This window comes from Arachis duranensis, chromosome 3, assembly GCF_000817695.3.
Source record: "Arachis duranensis cultivar V14167 chromosome 3, aradu.V14167.gnm2.J7QH, whole genome shotgun sequence".
Taxonomy (NCBI): domain Eukaryota; kingdom Viridiplantae; phylum Streptophyta; class Magnoliopsida; order Fabales; family Fabaceae; genus Arachis; species Arachis duranensis.
The window spans coordinates 12,703,663-12,720,154 of NC_029774.3; the positions used below are offsets into that span (position 1 = coordinate 12,703,663).

Here is a 16,492-nt window from a genome sequence, read left to right on the forward strand (position 1 = left end):
GGTGTATTACAAGAGTGTGAGTCTCTTGAAATTGATGTTTGTAATCATTCTTGATTATAGTGGAAATTCCACGATGATACATGATGGAGATTGGATGTAAGTCTCATTGCACTTAGAGTTTGAATCAAGATATATTACTATGTTATCTTCTTCCTGTATCTTTGTTATTACATACTTAGAAAGAGACAAAACCAAAATAATCTCCTAATTTATTAGTTCCGTTGCATAAACGATAAAGTGGTTCTTTGATTCAACCCCCTTTCTCAACTCACTTAAGAACCTTTAATTGGCATCAGAGTTTAGGCTCAAGGAGCAAGCTTAACTGCCTGGAGTAAAAGATTCATGGTAATCTTTGTGGCTTATACGCTAACCGAAGGACAATCATGCTATAGGTCTCGTTTCTTTAATGGAACTAACTATTCTTATTGGAAAGAAAGGATGAGAATTTTCGAACAATCAACAGACTTCAACATTTGGAAGTTCATTGTGAATGGCCCAGATGTTCCTACCAAACGCAACGCTGAAGGCAATGTTGTTCTAAAGGAAGATTTCGAATGGGCGATTGAAGAAAAGAAGAAAGTGGAGCTAAACACTGCAACTATCAATATGATGCATTGCACCATCAGCTTTGAAGAATTCATAAAAGTCTCAAGGTGCAAAACAACAAAAGAAATACGGAACAAGTTGCAGCTCACACATGAGAGAATCGAACAAGTCAGAGAAACCCGTGTTGACATGTTTATGAAGAAATTTAAAATGGTTTTCAAGATGGAAAATGAATCAATTAATGCATTATTTGAGAGGTTCTCCATCATCATCAATAACCTTGATGCAATGGGAAAATACTTCTTTGAAGTAGAGCTTGTCAAGAAGATCTTAAAAAATTTTACCAAGCATTGGAAGACCATGAACACTGCTATATCTGAAGCTAATGATCTCAACAAAATTTCTTACGATGAATTGAAAGAAAAACTTCTAGCCTATGAATCTACACATTTTAGCAATGATAACAAGAAAATAGAAGTGGCATTTAAGTCAAAAATTACATCAAAAGAAGAAGAATCTGAAGACAGCTTATCCAATAATGAGATGGAATTCGTTATCAGAAGATTGAGAAAGCTGATGAAACAAAAGGATAGAGGCATATGTTCATCATGCAAAGATTACAAAGTTATTTGTCATCATTGCAATGAAGTAAGACACTACAACGCAGAATGTCCATAAAAAAAATATTGATGGCCTCATAGAATGACTTAGAAAGGATGATGAAGAAGATAAATCTGATCATGAAACTCATGTTTGTCTCATGGCTAATCAGCATGATTTTAACGAGGTAAATTTTGTTGAACTATTATCCAATGAATTGTATATTATCATTGATTATTTAATTGTTAATTTCAAAAAACTTTTTTGATAAATATGCTAAATGCAAGAAAGAAAATGAAGCTTTGAAATTAGAAAACAATTAGCTCAAAGAGCAATTGATCATGGCCGAATCTTCTAGTGTTTTAAAGCAAGAAAATGAGCTTTTGAAAATTGAACTAGAAGAACTTAAATTGAAGCTTTCGGTTGATGCATCAATTGATCTCATTGTTGAAAATAAAAGATTGCATGAGAGTATCAAGAGTTTAAACAAAGACTTAGCAAAATTTGCTCAAAGATCTGAAAACTTGGATAAAATTCTTGCTAGTTAAAGGTCTCTATTTATAAAATCTGAGGTTATGAATACGAAAAAAAATCCCTATAATACACGGATACTGACACGGACACAAGACACGATACGACAAGGGACAAGAAACACATAGACATTCGGATTTTAAAATTTTATAAGACATGGGATACGACATATATATAAAATATAAATTTTTTTAGATAAATTACAATAATATTTTAATATTTTAATGATATTAAAATAATTTTTTAATTGTTTTTAATGTATTTTTTTATTTTCTAAATTCATTTCAAAAATACATGTTAAGAATAAGGCTGGACATGCTAACACATGATGGTATTTAGGTGTGTCTGGAAAAAAAATTTTATTTTATATTAAGACACAATTAAACACAGCAAACACGCCTGTCGGACGAGTGTCGTGTTCGAAATGTGTCTAACACACATACACAACATCTCAACAAAGTGTCTGTACTTCATAGGAAAATCTATTTTCAAAAATGATTTTGAAGCTTCTTCCAAAGACAAAAGAACCGAACCTATTTTCAAAAAGAACCAAAAGGCCACCTCTTCCAAAAATAATAATCCTCTTTATCATGTGAATATTCAGCAAAGAGAAACACTTACAGCAAGTGTAATCGAGTTGGTCACTACTCTTCTCAATGCTTCATTTTCGAAAAGAAAATCAATGATAAAGTTTGTAAGATTATTCATGATTATAATGCTCTCGAGCAACTAAAAAGATTTAACAAAAAAAAGATAAAAAAATATTTGGATAGCAAAAATTTTATAAAAGATGTTGTAGGTTTGTCTTACATCCAAAAGCAAAAGAAAGTTATAATATTTTGATAAGTGGATATTCAAGGCATATAATGAGATAGTCAAATTTTTTTCATCAAGCTAAACAAGTATGGTGGAGAATTTATGATTTTTTGGAGTTAAAGAAAAAGAAAAAATCACTACGAAGAATGTGATAAAATTGTGATTTGGATCTGATTTTATTGAAGAAAATAAAATTGAAGTGGAAGAAGAAGACTCAGAAAAAGTGAATTTGTCATATGAACAAATACAAAACCTAAAATTAAAAGAAAATCACAGAGTACTATAGAGTACATATTGTTATCCACTATTTATAGCTATTAGAAAATTAACTTTATTAAAACCTAACTCAATATGGTAAATAAATTAACTATGGTTATGAGGTAATTACTATTGCTAGTTTTAACCTCTAACCAAAACAAACTTTTCTATCATTCTAACTAAAGTTACTAGGGGTGAGCACGGGTAGCTGGTACCCGATTACCCACCCGGACCCGAATCGAACCAATTAAATTGGTTTAGGAACCGACGGGTAATCGGGTCCAACCCGAACCAAACTGATGACATTTGCTGATGATTGGTTCGGGTATCAGTTTTGGGGGCGCGGAACCCGAACCAACTCGTATACCCGATCATAATTAATTAATTAATTATATATATGACTTTGAAAACACATAACCTGATAACCCTAATACTATCTCATTCTCACTAACGGCGCAACCAAAACATGGAGTAAACTCAGAAATTAAAAACCCTAACAGAGGCAGAGGCGCAGAGCTTCCTCCTACCGCGCAACCAGCTTCTCCAATCTTCATCGTCTTCTCCATTAGGCGTCAGGCGCATCGTCTTCTCCACCTCGTCTGTGGGACCATCTGGTGTATCGTCTTCCTGGTAGCGGCAGCGACGTAGCAACCAACTTTCTCTCGGTCATTGGTGTCTCAGCCGGTATCTCTGTCAGCATCGTTGTTCACGGTTCCCTCTCCAGCAGCCAGCTTCATCTTCAGTCAGTCGTTCCCTCTTCAGCAACCAGCTTCCTCCAGGCTCCAGCGTCGTCTTCTCCGGTCACTCATTCAAATTAGTCTATAATTTTTGGAGAATGTTATACGTTAAACTGTTAATTGTTTTATTTTCTGTTCAATTTTTGAACTTATACATTCTTAGTTGTTGTTGAATAAAGCAATCTTGATCACTCTGAAGCAATCGTGCTGTTCAATTTTTAAATATTAATAGAATCTTGCTTTTATGTAAAAGATAGATTTGATTTTGAACTGAGGATCTTCTATAAGCTAATTTTAATTTTTAACTTCAAAAATATTATGCTAATTGCTATACAGTTACTATTATAATTCATTGTAGCAGATATTTATAACAGAGACCAAACCCTTAGAGTTTGATAATTGATGTTCACTAAAAACTAAAAACCCCCTTAGAATTTGAAGTTGAAACCAAACATTACGCTGAAGGCAAGGTGGCATTAAGAATGTAGCAAGTGATGATAGAGTGCAATTATTATGATATTTGTATTCCTATTTGTGTATGTATTTATTTATTTTTTTATCTATCATGCAATTTCACTAATATGTGATTTTATCTTGTTAATTGAGTTGATTTGATTAATTTAAACCGGTGTCTGTAATATGTATAATTTGAATTTTGTATTGAATCATAAGATATAGAGTAAAGTAGTATCCATCAGAAGGAATTAGGTGCTGTCAAATTATGATCTTTACTCGAGTTATAGATATTCGACTGAGAAGGTTCAAGTAGCACTTGAAAGTTAAGATATAGAGCTACACTGAGAAAAATTACCAAAGCAAAATAGAGGTGACTATGATGATGATGACAATGATGATGACTATGATGATGATGTATATATGTGTGTGTGAAAAAAAAAAGCAGTAATAGTAATAATGAGCAAACACAACAAAATAAAGTTAGTAATCAAATGCTCTATGTCATAGAAATGGTGAATTTGCATGTTTAAATAGTGGCCATGCCTTTAAAAATTTCTTATGAGCAACATAACTCAAAAATTAAAAGTAATGCATTCCAACACAAGGAAATGATAAGATGAAGAACAATAAGCATATCAAGCTTTTGGGTCACTCAAAAATTTGTTAAAATAGCCACAATTTGTTAAACTTCCATTTTGGGGACATATTGCTTGCAATGTTAATAAATACTCTACACTAAGATCTTTCAAGTTTTAATTGTACTAATTGGTTAGTAACAAATACATGACTTCTCTTATTTTATGTATTTTGCATATTCAAAAAAATGGGGAAAACTAACTCTAAAAGTGATTCGGTTGTTGGAAGTACTTCTCCAAGTGCAGTCACTCCCGCTGCTGAGAACGATGGTCTTTCTGGTGGAACATCGCAAAGTCCAGCTCCCCCAGCATTGCCTGCCTCAAATCCTTCATCAGAAACACAAACCGAAGCTGCTGGAACTACTGGCAAGCCTCCAAAAGAGGTAAAACGTAAACCCAGTAGAGCACCTAGTACTGTTTGGGCGCCTTTACTAAAAGTTCTCCTAATGAAGCTTGCTACAACTATTGTAAAAAAAACATGCATGCAATAGTTCTAGTCATTGTACAACAAACTTGCATAAACATTTAAGAATTTGCACTAAAAACCCTCATAAGCAAGCTGAAAAGGACCAGAAAACTATTGCACTTGGGAGCCAATTTGAGGATGACCCTAATGCAGTCACTATGAAGCTTGTTGATTTTAATCAAGAGGAAACTCGTCTTGCTCTTGCAAATATAATAATTGTTGATGAACTTCCTTTTAAATTTGTTGAGGCTCAAGGCTTTAGACAATTTATGAGTAAAGCACAACCTAGGTTTAAGGTTCCCTCCCATTGGACAATTGCTAGAGATTGTATGGCTTTGTTTAGATATGAGAAAGAGAAGTTGAGAACATTGTTATCTGAAAATCTCCAAATAGTTTCCCTTACTACCGAGACTTAGACCTCAATTCAGAATTTGAATTATATGTGTGTGACTACGCATTATATTGATGAGTCTTGGACATTGCATAAAAAAATTTTGAATTTTGGTTTGATTACTGATCATAAGGATGAAACTATAGGGAGAGCCTTAGAACAGTGCTTGCAAGAGTGGGGTATTAGAAAGACATGTTGTGTAACTGTTGACAATGCTAGTGCTAATGGTGTTGCAATTTTGTATTTACTTAGAGGCATGGGTGATTGGAATGGGTCAACATTGTTAAATGGGGAGTTCATGCATATGAGGTGTTGTGCTCACATATTAAATCTAATTGTTGATGAAAATCAATGAAGTATTATGCTCTTACTCACATAGCTAGGGATTTGTTGGCTATTCCCGTCTCTACCGTGTCTTCTGAGTTGGTGGAAATTGTACTAGTGGTCGTGTGCTTGGCCAATTTAGAAGCTCATTAAGTCCTTCTACTGTTGAGTCTCTAATTTGCTCAAAAAATTGGTTGAAGACTCAAGAGAAGATGTATGACTTAAAGCAAGAACTTGAGGACCAAGAAAAACTTGAATTAGGTAACTATTTTTAAATTATATTTCTTTAAATTATTATGTAATTGTTGTTATTGTTGAGTCTCTAATAATAATTTAATTACTGTTAATGTAGAGCTTTCAACTTTAACAATATCTAATCAAGCCATTGGAGTTGATGTTGTTTACGACAATTTGAGGTTAACATTTTTCACTAATTATTTATTTGTTGAATTACTTTTAATTAATCAATTTTATATATTGACATTAGCTAATTATATGCTAATTTTTTGAAGGTCACAACTCCTCTCTTAAATATGCTTGGTTGATGGAGTGAAGGATTATGGAGTGAAGACTTTGAAAACTAGACAAATATTTCTATTGCACTTTTGTATTGAGCTTCTAATGTTTAGATTTTACTGTATTTTGGTTTTAACTTTTTTCAAAGATTATCCACTAGACTTTTGTATTTAACTTTTAATATTTCTATTGCACTTTTATATTTTCATTAGACAAGATTATTCACTATTAATATGTTTGGATTTTGATGAGTTTAATTTTTAATGTATTTAGTGTTTAATATGTTTGTATTATTTTTGTTGATGTTACATGTTTATTTTATTTGTTGAGTTTTTAACATAAAAATTTGTTATTTTTTTTTATGAATTTCAAAGTCATCGGGTACCCGCTACCCGAACCGAACCAATCCACTTTTAATCGGTTTGGTTTGGTTCGGATACAAACATAAAAAAATGCAAATCTGAACCAAACCGAACCAATTATCTTTTGATCGGTTCGGTTCTAATTTTATTTTGAACCCGAACCAAACCGACCCGTGCTCACCCCTAAAAGTTACAAAAACAAATATTATCAACAAATTATTCAACCATAATCAGTTATAGCTTGTTTTTGTGAGCTATTAGATACCAACTTAATATCATCTCTAACAAGATGAAATTACAGAATATCTAAAGGTGTTACACCAAATTCATGCAACAATTAAGAGAAGACAATACTATTGTAACTTGAACCAAAAAATTCTATATGCAAGAGACAAATTTGAATTATCTCCTGTTGCAACATTATCCTGAAGCTAAGATCAAAATTAATCATTTAATCTATTTGAAATTAATGTTATTTTATATTACTAATGTTGTTTCTTAGGTCATAATGAGATTTTTCTGAGCTTGAGGAATGAGACAATTTTTCCAAGATAGAGAAATAAGTATCTTCATGGATATCTTGGATACTTTAGTCATTTGTTGATATCTTAATATTATCTTTGTGGATCATGTGTGTATTTTCTTGTTAAATTGTCTCTTAACAATTTCTTTTACTGAACATTTTTCTTCAAAAATTCCAGAATAAAAAAACTCTTAATGTGCATGTCATTTGATTTTGGACCACCATATAGATCACTATCTTTTATATTTTTTTGTCATTGATCAGCTACTCATTATAATGAATCAACACGATAAAAGAACTCACCACTCACCAATAATATCCTAATAGAATTCATAATCAAACTATTGAGTAGGCAAATAATTCGATAGTCCCAAAACATTTGAAGTATTAAAGATTCTAGTCACAAACTATGTTTTTTTAAGTTTTTAATAATTATCAAATAGTCCTTATTTAATTTTAAAATTTACTCTTTATTTTATAAATTATTATTCTATTAATCATCATTTATGTTTTCATAACTGTATCGTTAAAAATTAAAAACAACAACAAAAATATAACTTCCATTACTAATTTGATTTCTAAACTTTCAAGTTCATGATGTTTTTCGTTGTTTTGATAAGTTCGATGAGTAAACAATGAGAAAATTCTGTTTGTCGTTAATCCAATCGATTTAATTTGACATCAATCGATTGTTAAGTAATAATGTATGTCAAATAACTGGAAACTAGTATTAATCGATTTAATAGAGAAAATAATCAATTGATTTTTAACAAAATCGATTGAAACAACAAAAATTATATGTTACATCTATTTCAATATTTCTTGGTCAATCGATTGTTAAGGAAACTAATTGATTGTAATATTTTACAATCTAAAAAATAATACACATTTTTAAACTAGTCACACACAAAAAAAATCATAAAATTATATTTTTTATTATAATTTATGTATGTACTTTGAAAAACTATTAATTGGATCATATCCTAACATTTACTCATACTCATTATATTTTGTAGGTAGATATTTTCAACAACATAGATTTAAACAAGATGCAACAATATGTTTATAATTTTATGAAAGCATACTGTTGATTTGAAATTTGTAAGTTTTTTTTTCTAATTTTTTATTTATATTTTTTTAATTAGCAACATACATACATAATGTGTAATTGACTTATGTATTTTTTATGTTTTAGATATATATTCTCATTGAAGAGAGTAATCACTAGTAATTAATCGAAATTTTCGTTGAGGTCACACAATTTATCATTTGGACACCCATTTTTTTGTTAACGGTTATAAAAAGTGCATTTACATTCCAATCAAGTACATGTTTCTTCCAATCAATTGGAACGTATAAATCCAATCAATTGATTTATTCCTACAATCAATTGAATGGGTAATAAAATTGATTCAATTACTCCAAAACTGACTTTTTCTCAAAAAAAAAAAACAATCAACTCCTATTAAAAAAACAAAACTTTTCAACTAATCAATCGACTTTTAGAATAAAAAAAATAAAAAAATATTTTCTTACGAACCAATCAATTAGCTGAAAATAAAAATCGATTGTTTTCTGAACAACGTAAAAGGGAGGACTTCTGTTCACTAACCAATTAAAAAAATCGATTGATTTTTTGCATATTGTGATTTTTGCAACTGTGAATATTGCATACCTGCCAATTTATAAATAATGATCGTCACTACAACAAATTGATAATCACAATGGCAGGAGATTCGTAAACGATTACAATTATAGAATTAGATAATTGAGAAACAAATTGATGATAGATTAGATTATGAAATTAGTAATATTAAGATTGAAAGAGATAAATCTAAGATTTTCAAATCAAAATAAAATTGATTTTAAGATTAATCTTTATAGAACTTAATGATAGAATTTGAAAAATAAATATATCATGAGAATAAAATAATAATTTATAAAATATAGAATAAATTTTAAAATTAAATAATATATAAATGGTTAATTAATAAATAAAATTAAATAAAAATAATTAATTATTAAAAAACTTAAAAAATATATTATGTTACTAAACCTATTTAATAGTCCAGATATTTTGGAACCCGCTAAGCAATCATATGCATTGGATTAGTCTTTTGCTTATTGCATTAAAAGATATCTTGAAAAGCCGAAAAACAAAAACTATTAAATAATTCTACCATAACATCGAGATTAAATCGAATAAAATGTCATCCAAAATCTTATTTTCAAACATTATCCATCAAGATATACTAATTTACCATAATCTAGTATGTAATTCCAAACAATTTTTTTATAAGTCACAAATACATCATAAGCAACTAAATATACCAAAATAATAATAAAAATACTATAAGCACACTAAATGGCGTTGACCCACATAAAAAACAATTGCTATTTATATACATATTTTAATGACTTTTTTCTAAAAAAAAAAAGTGTTATATTCAATTATTCGCACATCATGAAGTGTTATATGTGTGCTAATGTGCTATACGAATTACGAAACATCCAATTAATTCTTACTTCCTAAAATTTCTATCAATATTCAATTTTAATTTTTGAAATTAAAATTCTGAAAAAGTATTAAAAAAATTAAAATTCTGAAAAAGTATTAAATATTGTGATAAGGATCACTACATGTCTACATATATAGATGTCAATTCTTAAGAGAGAATGAATTTAATAAAAATTAAAAAATAATGACCATTTGTGTGTATAAATAAAAGAAGCATCAATCTAAAACAAACACACAACAACAATAAAATATTCTTTCTCCTTTCATATACAATTCTCTATTTTTCTCTTTAAATTCTTAAGTTACAATATATATAATACTAGTAAATAGATAAGTTACTTCTATTATTATTGTGAGATAATTATAGTAGTAAATACTAATAATACTAGAATCTTCTATTTACACTTTTTTATTTTATATTTATTATATCTTTTTTATTTATTTATTTTACAACATTAAATAAAACAGCATCTCTCACCATTTTCCGGTTGAACGAAATTCTTATTTTCCAGTAGCTGCATTTAAGTTAATCCTCATTCTATATTAAAAAAATATAAAAAACAAAAAAACAAAAAAATTCAATGCTCAGCCTCCAATGAAACCCTATCCATCGAAACTAAAACGGGGATTTCCTCGTACGATAATAAGTTACAAAAAATTCCAACAATTGGATCTATTTCGCTATCGAGGACAAAAAATTCATACCGCAAAAGCCATTTTGGAGCACAAGAATATTAAAATTCTATAACCAAAATTCACATATTCCTGAGTTTCACACAAAAATTAATTGTACAGAGTATGGATAAGCCATACCTATGATACAAGACGCGACCCCCAAGAAATATTTCTGATATATCTCACCATCACAGGAAAAGAAAAAAAAAAAATTAGAAAACCTTCCAGTCCTCTTGGTGACAAAAATAGGCAACACCGACAAAATCCATGACAATACTGACCTTGATTCTGTACCTAAGCCTCAATTTACAACAGTGGGTGAACCCGGATAACCACTATCCCAGTCAAAATGGACAAAGCTGTGTGGCCATCGTGGTTTCTTCTAATCACAGAAAGGGGTGATGAATGCTGATTGAGTGTACATACGAACGCCTTCATGCTTTCTGCAGGGTTTGAGACCACGAGCTCGGGTACCCCATAATTGGCACGGTGCTATGTACAGTACAGTACACCAGAAACCACACGACAGCACAAGCAGTTAAGGCTAAACATGGCATTCAATTCCTGCCCATTTTTTAACCAACATTTTAATCAACTCAAATAGAAGATTGCATATATTTGATATTGCAATATTACAAAGCATCAAGAGTGCGCCAACCATTTAACCAAAAATATTTGAAGGAATACCTGCATCCACGTATCTTCAATATGACGCTCCGGTGATGTTTCGGGTGAAGAAATTGCAGGTGGTAATGGGTGGATCAATTTAGGAACCACCACAAGATCTCTACCTAAAACTAATATTGCCCCAGCATTATTTGCAGTACCTATGCCGCAAGTAAATGTTAAAAACTTAAGATTTAGAGGATAAAATGATAGCAGGAAAGATGCAATGTAGCAGTCAGCAACATATACCACAGTAGTTTGTAGCTGAAAAAAGAGTGATCAGATGCCCCTGGGCAAAGCGCTCAAAGCCATCCATAACACATTCATGTGCTCGAACAATCAGCTGAAGATCATTGTTGTTGCAAAATTCCATCACACGGTCCGGCTACAATAGCAAATCTCATTTAGATGAACATGATAGCATATATGCAATCTAAACTTCTCAAGGTAGAAGCTTAAAAAATGAGGACAGCATAATGCACAAAGGTGCCTACAGCTACAAGGCTAGAAATAACATCCCACTTCATAAAAGTGGCAACATTCAAACTAGAGGGAATGCCATGCTGCCATAAACAATTGCACCAGCAATTGGTAGTGAGTAGATGGACAGTACCACAATAACAGCAACTTTGAACTACAGCACAAATAAACTGAACTAATAAGTTAAATTGACTTTTCAAATTTAAGTGAATATAACTATGCATAGTTTCAAAACAAGACCAGATTACAATTAAAAAAGTTCCAAGACATAATAAGCTATTGAACAATTGATTTAAAAGGCTGCTCCAAAATCCAGCATCACCAAAATGGATTTCTAGAACAGGGAAATAATTGATATCTCAGCATATTGATCAAATTCCATCACATAAAACCCGCATAAACTTATAAATTGTTATTTTCTATGTTATTGTCCAGGAAACTAATAAAAATACATCAACAATTTCATCAAATAGAAGTTAGCACTCACCCCAAAAGTAACTAAACCCGGACCTCTAGCATTTGGCCGCAGCCCTTCCACACTATCATTCTCTGTAGGATCAGACCTAGAGAAACATTTCATGCTGTCATTAGTAAAAAGGGATGCCAACTGAAGTGTCATAAACATGTAAAAGTACACAAACTAACCACAACAGATCCATAAGTACAATCGATCCTGCTTCCATCGTAATTGGACGCTGAATATTTTGAATCTGTTCCAAATGATTTATTGAGCGACCAATACCCCCATGCATGCAAATAATTTTTTTCTCAATTAGAGCAGCCAGAGGAAGCCAATTAAACAGACGGTTTATCCGATGCCATGCCCAAATACCATCTCTCTCACCCTGATCAGAAAAATAAAATGTTAGTTGAGGTATCAAATAATAATGAAAAATCATCGTCCTGCAGAAGAAATTCATTACCATTCGCTCAATGCACTCAATCCGGAAACCAAAAAGGGCATTAATATCTGCAGCTTCATGATTTCCGCGTATCAAATGTACATTGCTAGGATACTCAACCTGTAAAATTCTCATTTTTAGGAATGAAACTGTGTAGCACCGAGTTTTATATTCATAAACACCAAAAGAAGACAACCTAGTATACAGAGTATACCTTCAGAGCAAGCAAAAGGGTTATAGTTTCCAAGCTGTGTTGGCCCCTATCAACATAATCTCCAAGAAATAGATAATCGATATATCTGATAATAATTTACACAAAATTAGAGAGAAAATGGAATTATAAATCTTGCATTACAATACAACATTAAAAAAAAAAATCATAGACAATATGCGATAAATGTATAAACCAATGCAGTCAATAGTAAGCTATGCCATCCAATTGAGACTAATAGGAGCATAGGAAAAATCCCATTAGGGTTTAGGGTTTAAGATAAATATAAAAAAAATTAAAACTAAATGCGAACTCAAAAAGGGATTTGTATCCTATTGTCATTCCAATATGGGAAAACATGTACAAAAGCACAATTTAGGTCAAGATTTAAGAAGTCTATAAATTGGAAGTGTTGAGAAATCCATCATACGAACTTGGGCATAAAGATAAGATCTCAACAATGCATCAAATGTACAAAAAATAAAGACTTGCTCTTAGTTAGACTTCACAGATGTGTAGCAAGCCAACCAATATAAATAATTACACAGAAGGTTGTGGATCTGACATCTTAAGACATTGACAAACATGCTTTAAGACCGTGATAACCAATGCACCAATGGGCTTTAAATTATCAAAGAAAACATTAGCCTGGTACAATATTTGAAGCACACAGGAACTACTTAACAGGCAACAAAACCATCTATGGGAACTAAAGACTTACGCTATGTCACCAGCAGTTGACGGAGCTCCATACTCATCAAAGAGCCGCATAAGATCCCCGAATTGCCCATGTAAATCACCAAATATTTTAATTGGTGCCCTAAGTTGTAAGACAGTTGGTTCACTTGAAAATATACGCTCTGCACTATCACAAAGATCCGCAAGTTCATTGCAATCTAAGAAAAACTGCCGGCGAACTGGTGGTTTCCAGCCACGGGGCTTCAACAGATGTGCTATGACCTACAAAGGATGTCAAGAAACTCTATCCATAAAAAAATCTAAACATAATATGAAAGCCACATGCTTGGTGTTGCAACAAATTAGGTATGATAAAGGCAACATGAGTAGGTAAAATTCAACCGATCACATTCAGAATTTTGCCATGAATAGAATGCGCGTGATAGAGACCGAGGGTAGACAATGACAACAAAAGGAAGGCCAAATGAACGGGAAATAACAACATTCACAGTAGGGTTTTAGGAGTGCGGTTTCAGCTCTAGACCCAAACATGACATATTGATAAAAACATCATACTCTCATAGAAAAGCTTATACCTTCTTTGGGACACTGTTGATAGACATCTGCCGATCTAATAATTTTCTAGCAGCAGTTGCACTTTCTGGAGTCCCATAACTAACCCGTCTGCCTTCATTTTCAAACTGATCAATGGAAAGCTGTCTAACCATGCCACCTAATGCTCCACCAGTCTCAGCAGCAACCACCACCTGGAAATTTTTCAGAGAACAGGAGATGAACTTAAATACTTCAGGTAAGATTTGACATACATATTTTTTCCTCATCAAAATGTATTACTCACAGCTCTGTGATGCAGTCTAACTCCACCAGGAGTGATGTTATTTGCTCCTGCAGAATCAGGCTTAATCAGAGAAGATATTTGTTTGCCACTAGGGGTAGCCTCAGCTGTACGATCTCTGTCAGGCAACTCAACTTCTCCATTCTCCTGCCGTGCTTTTGCCGCTGCCAGCGTGGCACTGATAGCTTCTGCTTCTGCAGCTGATGCTTCAACCAGATACTCAACTCCTTTGGTAGTTCGCCTGTTCATCACTTGAATGATAAAGCCAGAAAAGTGATATATAAAAACTTTCACAAACTGAGATGATTAAAGCTTTCAAACCTAGGTCCCTGAAGCATGGCATTTTCAGTGCTGATATCACTGTACATGTCACCATTTACAGGGGCAGCAACCGGGTTACCCAAAACAACTGAACCATCAGGTGCTGCTTCCAGCGTTGTTTGCCTTGTCCTGTCATCAACAAATCCATATCTTCCAGGTAATCGTCCAACTTGTGCATTAGATGCAGCTGCTGCCGCAGCAGCATGTGAAGCAGCAGGTGTTGTTTCAGCAGCAGCAAGATCTTCAGCAACAAGTAGGTCATCCAGCAAGACCCCTGCAGCAAAAATACAATACACTATGGTCAGTCATATGCATGAAGCAAACAATTAGTTACTCGCCTCAGGATGAAACCCACAGTATGAGAACAGACACTTTCAGCTTGCAAGATCAACATGGATGCACCAATTACAACAGTCAAAATAATATTGTTCTGTTAGACCAACAATGAAAAATAATTTGAAAAAAGAAGTTAGAATTCAGCAACTAAGTCCTGGAATTCTAACATGGTTGTTCTAGTCACTAGCCTGAACAAATACCAAACCCATTTGAACAGTAATACTCCAAGTTTCTCTTAACAATGTAAATGGACTCGACTCAACTCAACTCAACTCAACTCAATTGATCCTCAAAAACAACTAATCATGCACCTAAATAAAAAAAAAAAATCTAAGGGTATATAGCTATAATTGAGCTATTCCATGAGTTTCAATATCTCAATTCTTCTAGCTCCAACAAAAAGTTTTCATGAACAAAACATTAACATTCGATACATATGCCAAGTCTAAATAACTCAAGACACAGCCAAGATTCAAATGTCCAGACTGTTTCAAGTCCACTCAGAAACCCAAAAAATTAATCCAATCATTACCAAGCAACGTAATACAAGTAAATCAAAGAAAAAGAAAGTAACTACATTATCATCAGAAATCAGGCTGATGTAATGAAACTACTATAACCAAACTGTCATTTGCATAAAAAAGATAACACATGAACTTCATCAAGACAAATCCTCAAGAACTCAGATTCATGACTTACCACCACGTAATCCACCATAAATATAAATTAGGTCACCAATAGCAGCAGCTGCATGTCTGCAACGCCGTGTCAACTCAACTGAGGCATCACCACCAGCTGCATCAGCACTGAATTTACCTGTTCTTGGGCTGGTAACAACAGATTTTGTATCACACCATACACCAGCGGCAGTGTCCAACACTATCAACAAGGGGGGAAAACTTTACAATAAAATTCTATATCTTTCAATTATTGGTATAACAACAAACCTTGCTTTCATGTTGAGTACTTAAAAACATCCCATTGATAAAAATTAACTAAAGGTTACAGCAGAAACTAGGCATCTGCAAGCTACCCTACAAACAGTAACTACCACAACAATAATTTAACTCCAAAAAAGTTTGTTATTGCTAATGACAGATCCTCTAGATTTACAGAATTTATTCTCTTTATTTTCACCACGAAAAAAACGGAACTGTGTCAAAAAATGAAAAATACATTACGTATCAAGAAAAAGGATATACAGTAAGGTAAGACAAGAAAAGCAACTAGTTTTTTTTTTCTTTTTTATTTTTTGAGTTATGGTGGTGGTGGTTACCACAAACAAATACCTGCAACACTTGATGAGTCTTCTACCATCCGTCCTCCACCAAGAGCCCCACCAGACACGTGGAGCCTTGCATTAACAAATACCTATAATAATCAAATCAAACAAACTATGATGCTTGGAATATGTAATCAAATAAGACTAATAGAATACAATTACAAAAAGAAAAGGCAAAGTAAATCCCACCGCTGCATGCTGATATCTTGGAGATGGTGAGACACCAGGAGCAATTGCCCACTCCCAACGACCGTCCCTATGCTTAGCAAGTCCATATGCACTAGCTAGTGGCTGCGATATAAGGTTTGGGAGCAAGGGAAAACATATAATCAAAACTGAATTAAATCATTCACAAGAATTACAAAACAATATTGAACCAAAATTTGATTGGAATAACTATCTATAG

General features: G+C 32.5%; 1 protein-coding gene across 1 annotated transcript in view; it reads right to left on the reverse strand.

Annotated features, from left to right (window-relative positions):
* Positions 1-10,846: 10,846 nt before the first annotated feature.
* LOC107477657 (serine/threonine-protein phosphatase BSL3) overlaps positions 10,847-16,492 on the reverse strand; it is a 10,808-nt gene continuing 5,162 nt past the window's right edge. Inside the window, exons 8-21 of the mRNA XM_016097711.3 lie at positions 16,276-16,377; positions 16,094-16,175; positions 15,504-15,683; positions 14,469-14,742; positions 14,151-14,388; positions 13,888-14,058; positions 13,335-13,573; positions 12,617-12,701; positions 12,424-12,522; positions 12,146-12,345; positions 11,988-12,063; positions 11,270-11,405; positions 11,042-11,181; positions 10,847-10,918 (exon numbers count right to left, since the gene is read on the reverse strand). Of these exons, the coding sequence (XP_015953197.1) occupies positions 10,847-10,918; positions 11,042-11,181; positions 11,270-11,405; positions 11,988-12,063; positions 12,146-12,345; positions 12,424-12,522; positions 12,617-12,701; positions 13,335-13,573; positions 13,888-14,058; positions 14,151-14,388; positions 14,469-14,742; positions 15,504-15,683; positions 16,094-16,175; positions 16,276-16,377 (2,094 nt within the window). The remainder of the gene's footprint in view (positions 10,919-11,041; positions 11,182-11,269; positions 11,406-11,987; positions 12,064-12,145; positions 12,346-12,423; positions 12,523-12,616; positions 12,702-13,334; positions 13,574-13,887; positions 14,059-14,150; positions 14,389-14,468; positions 14,743-15,503; positions 15,684-16,093; positions 16,176-16,275; positions 16,378-16,492) is intronic.